Here is a 5771-nt window from a genome sequence, read left to right on the forward strand (position 1 = left end):
CGAGAAAAAAAAAAATGAAAAAGAAAAAATTAAATTAACTGCAAGACTAAAAAAAAATCTTTTTAAAAATTTCTAGATTGCTCTGTTGTTGTGAGTCCACTGTCTCCACAATAAATAGAGAGATTTTAAGAGGTCATCCAGTGGAGAACACTCACTCTAAATGTTTATTGTGACTTATTTATTCAGTATTCCTGTTATCCCTTTAGTTACTATGCTGGACTGGAATAACTGAAAAGGTTAAAATTAATAATTTACATAGAAAAATAAACTTAGTAATGAAAGATGAGTTGTCTATTCTTTTGCTTTTCTCCTTCTATCCTAGAATTAAGTTAATTTATTCAAAAATAACTTTCTGCTTGTGTATTTTATAAAAATCTAAGACAGCTTATACTCAATTGACTGTATTATATATCTCATTATTAGACTGCCCGGTTCTAAGGTTTCCCTCTTTTTCTTCCAGTTATTAATCTTTTTACCTCTGCTAATATTTTAAAATCCAGTTATACTATCCACAAATAATCTAATATTCTGGTAATTGTCCATTATTTCTATTATCTAAAAAAATAATTACCTAATATTTTCTAAATAAGTTTATATTTAAGGTTATATTCACAATTAAATCAAAACCCATAATTAAGAATACCACCTTGCTCATCAGATGTTTTTAATAATGTTTACTGATTGAATTATTTTGAGGTGTTAAGATATACCTTTATAATAGCCCATCTACAAGAAGGTGTAACATTGCTCCATTTAACAAAAACAATTTTTGGTTTCTGGTTAATATTAAGGTATAAATTATGAAAAAAATTGATTAAAAAATTATATGGAATTAAACCAGGCCATTTTCTAATTATTAATATCTTGTGGATAGAAAGTTTGAGTTATGTCTATCTATCACTGTGGCTTTGCACAAAACCATTCTTAAATGTAGCAGTTATAAGATAACTATTTTCATTGAATTCAGTCCCAAATGTCCATACTAAGTAATATCAATTTTTAAATAAATTTTAAATATTTACCATTTGCAAATGTGGTTTAGGAATCCATTCTAAATTGATTATCTTAGAGTTTTTCTCAAATCATTTACAAGTTTCTTGTCAAAATCAGTCTCTTTCTTTCTAGAACTTTTCTGAAAGCTGTCTTTACATCTTTGTTTCTCAGGGTGTATATGAGAGGATTTACCAGGGGAGTGACAACACAATAGAACACCAAGATCACTTTACCAATGGTGAAATTGTGTTTGGCTGGAGGGTGAACATAGGCAAAGATAATGGTGGTGTAATAAATGGTGACCACAGTGAGGTGGGAGGCACAGGTAGAGAAGGTTTTCTTCTGAGCCTTTTGGGAAGACAGCCTGATTATTGTGACAACAATGTATTCATAGGAAGATATAGTGAGAAGGAAAGAACTTAGAATCATGATAGAGGTACATGTGTAGCCTAAAGTCTCCACCAAAAATGGATCTGAGCAGGAGAGTTTAAAAATGGGGTCTGAGTCACTAAAGAAATGGTTGATTTTCTGGGGACCACAAAAGTTTAGGAGGGAGATGAGTATGGTTGGTGGGATAGGGGCAATGAAGCCCCCAATCCAAGATCCAGCTGAAAACTACAGGCACATCTGAAGGCTCATGAGAAGTGAATACCTTAAAGGGCTGCAGATGACCAGGGACCGGTCATAGATCATCACAGTAAGCAGGAAGCACTCTGTAGCTCCCAGGGAGAAAAAGAAGTAGTACTGGGTTAAACAACCAGAAACAGAGATGGTGACAACCTGTGAAAGGCAGGTTGCTAGCAATTTTGGCACTGTAGTTGTAATATACCATATCTCCAGGAATGACAAATTTCCTAAGAAAATGTACATGGGTGTTTGGAGTGCGATGTCCATGAGTACAATGAAAATGATGAGAGTGTTTCCCATGAGGGAGAACAGATACACAGTGAGAAATATCACAAACAATGTGAGTCTCAGACGGAAAACCCAAGAAAACTGTGTCATTGTTGTTTGGTTTGTTATATCCATGTCTCATCATCTCTGATCTGGAATAAACAATAAATCCCGGAATATGGTAGATGAACAAGAATGGAATAATTTTGTGTTCATTTATTTCATGATAATAGACTCCTAATAATAATAAATGTTAATGGCTGGCAATAACATAGTTTGTATCTTTATAAACATTTTCCATGGATTAGCTCACTTGATTTACAAAATCAATCAAATCTCCAAAATAAATCATCTAATAATTCACTTCTCAAGGAAAGAAACTACGTTTGGAAATTGTTTTCTCACAGCTACATCACTTTAAGTGGTGGGACAGATTTTTCTCAGGTAGTTTGTTTTAAAGGACCATAGTCCAAGCTAATATTTACATGTGGCTATTGGCAGAACATAGCATTGTTCCATCACTGAGTATTTTCCATCAGAATATAGTGAAAAAAGATCAACAACATGCAGATCAGGGTGTAGGGGATAAGAATGAGCTCTTATAATGGAGTTCCTAAGCATACCCGTTGTCTTATCAAGACAAATGGTTGCCTGAAGTATTAAAGTTAATATTTATTATGGATAAATAAAGTATGGATAATACTGTATTATCCATATTATACACCATCAGTTATGGTTTGGTTGGAGATGGGTGCATGAGTAAATCCTATCTCTAGAAAATGGACGGAAAGTCTCAACATCTATATGGAGATAATTTTGTCATAAGTATTCAGTTAACTCTCTTGACTTTGTCTTTTTTTTTTTTTTGCTTGTTGTTGTTTTTTAGACCCATTACATTCACTGATTTTCCCTACATTAGTAGGCAAGAATGAAGAAAATAACTTTAAACTCATAAGTCCATTCACCTTCATGATGAAGTTTATTTCCATAGCATCACTAATGTGACAGAGCACTTAATTTAAGAGAAAATCATCTACCAATTTTAAATGTTCAATACAGTATTTATAATTATAAATATGTTAAGTGTTTCTCCAAAACAATTGGCTTAGAATTTATAATTTAAGAAAACAATTGAAGGAAATAACTGGGACTGATTTTTTAAAAATATTTTTCCTGAGTTTGATTTCATAAGAAAAAAGCTAACATTTATGTGACACATATGAGACCAAAAGTACAAAATATCTTTTATTGTTATTATAAAAGAACTATTGCATGGGCATTTTTCTCCTAGTATTAACATAAGAAAAGTAGGTATTTGGAAAGATTATTATCACAGCTATGACAAAAGAATCATTTCAAAGATGAATTTTTTTCTCTTTCTAAAAAATATCATGGTTATTTAATTCTGTTTATTTTTAATAATAGGGTTCCACATAGGATGCCTGTGTGGCTCAGTTATTTGGGCATTTGCTTTTGGCTTAGATCATGACCTTGGGGTCCTGGGATCAATCCCTGTGTTGGGCTCCCTGTTCAGTGGGGAGTCTACTTCTCCATCTCCCTCTGCCCCTCTCCTCTAATCTTGTGCACACACTCTCTCAAATAAATATTTAAAAAAATACTTTATTTATTTATTTGACAGATAGAGATCACAAGCAGGTAGAGAGGCAGGCAAAGATGGGGGGGGGGATAGGCTCCCCACGGAGAAGAGAGCCAGACACGAGGCTTGATCCCAGGAAACTGAGACCATGACCTGAGCTGAAAGCAGAGGCTTCAACCTACTGAGCCACCCAGGGGCCCCTCAAATAAATATGTTTTTTAAAAATCTTTTTTTAAATAAAGCATTACACAACTATATATCAGTATCGGACAAAACTGATGGAAAAAAATAATTCGAAATCATTTAACACTTTTATAAACATAAAATAGTATTTAAATATGAAGACAAACATATATATTTAAAATTTATTATTTTATATATTTATTATATGTTCTATATATCTATACATTTATATATATTTACATATTTAGAGCATTAATATATTTACAAAATTATATATTGTAAAATTTCTTAAAATTTAATTTGTATATTATTAAAATTTACCTATTTTTTAAATTTCTAAACTCTGCCTACCCTGCATTCCAAATGAAAGTCTGAGAAAGAATATTCCTCCAGATGACAGAAATATCCAAAATTATAAAAGTACTATTAAGTACCTTGATACTCTCTAAGCAAATATAAAACAGTGAAGATTATATTCCCCAGGTGTACTCACAGACCTTATTCCGTTTGGTTATTTTCCAGGAGAGGGATTTTATTAGTTGCATGCTCTGTAAATGTTTCCTTTCCAAAACCTATATATTGGAACACTACATTTAATTTGATATAAAGGAAACAAGCTAAGTAAACTCCTTTCTGCTATTTTATTTGATGTTTTATACCATCCATTCTATAAATAAACACCAAATCCCTGTGTGTGTGTGCACGTGTGCATATGCATCTGTGTATGTATGCATATTTTCCTCAAATTTCCTATACCCAGTTGACAAGATTCAGGAAAATACATGGCTGGAAATCACCCTTGTGTGAAGTACTAGAGTTTTATTAGCACTGAGCCTTAGAAATTTGCCTTTACCCTGGGGAATCCATGTAGATTCCCTGAGGACTATCTTTCAGAGAAGGTCAGAGTGCTCACCTCCTGGGTCTAAAGTAAGAACAAAACAACTATGAGAAATATTGGAAAGGTCTTTATAGAAACTGAAGGATAGCTTCATAAGTTGGTTCATTAGCTGCTCCTGCCCATGGTATTCACGGTTCACTTATGAGTATAGAATTGTATCCTTCAATATTTCAGCCACAATGACATAACCAGAAAAGATTATACCCTAGCTGTCAAGGACATACTAGATCAGAAGATGTGGTATATATACACAATGGAATACTATGCAGCCATCAAAAGAAATGAAATCTTGCCATTTGCAACAACATGGATGGAACTAGAGCGTATCATGCTTAGCGAAATAAGTCAAGCAGAGAAAGACAACTATCATATGATCTCCCTGATATGAGGAAGTGGTGATGCAACATGGGGGCTTAAGTGGGTAGGAGAAGAATCAATGAAATAAGATGGGATTGGGAGGGAGACAAACCATAAGTGACTCTTAATCTTACAAAACAAACTGAGGTTGCTGGGGGGAAGGGGGTTGGGAGAAGGGGGGTGGGGTTATGGACATTGGGGAGGGTATGTGCTTTGGTGAGTGCTGATTCACAGACCTGTACCCCTGGGGATAAAAATACATGTTTTTAAAAAATTAAAAAATTAAAAAAAATCTTCTTTTAAAATACAAGAGTACAAAACAAGTAAGATGAAACAAAACACTGGTTTCACATCATTTTTATAAGAATAACTAAAAAAGCATTATCCAAGTGTGTAAAAAATTGATGTTATTTACTATGTAGTTTCAAAGGATGAACCATTTCTCAAAGGTTTTGAGTAAAGAGTCATAATGAATATGTGCAGAGGATATGAAAATCTGACAAACTTTGGTATCTGAAGATAAGAAAATGATAATCTAAAAATTAAACAAAATGAATCTGGATGCGGGGAGTTAGAGAGGAGAAGGGAGTTGAGGGAAATCGGAAGGGGAGGTGAACCATGAGAAACTATGGACTCTTTAAAACAATCTGAGGGGTTTGAAACGGCGGGGGGTGGGTATTGGAGAGGGCACGGATTGCATAGAGCACTGGGTGTGGTGCAAAAACAATGAATACGTTACGCTGAAGAAAATAAATAAATTTTTAAAAAACTGCATAGTGCGTTCTTTCCTATCTCCAAACAACTTATTTTTTTAAGAAGAGTACAATAAAGAAAAGTCAAAATAAAAAA

General features: G+C 33.4%; 1 protein-coding gene across 1 annotated transcript; it reads right to left on the reverse strand.

The window, feature by feature from the left end:
• Positions 1-1086: 1086 nt before the first annotated feature.
• On the reverse strand, positions 1087-2022 carry LOC132027704 (olfactory receptor 11L1-like). Its single transcript, XM_059416452.1, is given in 1 exon segment — positions 1087-2022. A coding segment is annotated over 1 exon segment (936 nt).
• Between the last annotated feature and the right edge of the window lie 3749 nt (positions 2023-5771).

This window comes from Mustela nigripes, chromosome 12 (genome assembly GCF_022355385.1).
Source record: "Mustela nigripes isolate SB6536 chromosome 12, MUSNIG.SB6536, whole genome shotgun sequence".
Lineage (NCBI taxonomy): Eukaryota > Metazoa > Chordata > Mammalia > Carnivora > Mustelidae > Mustela > Mustela nigripes.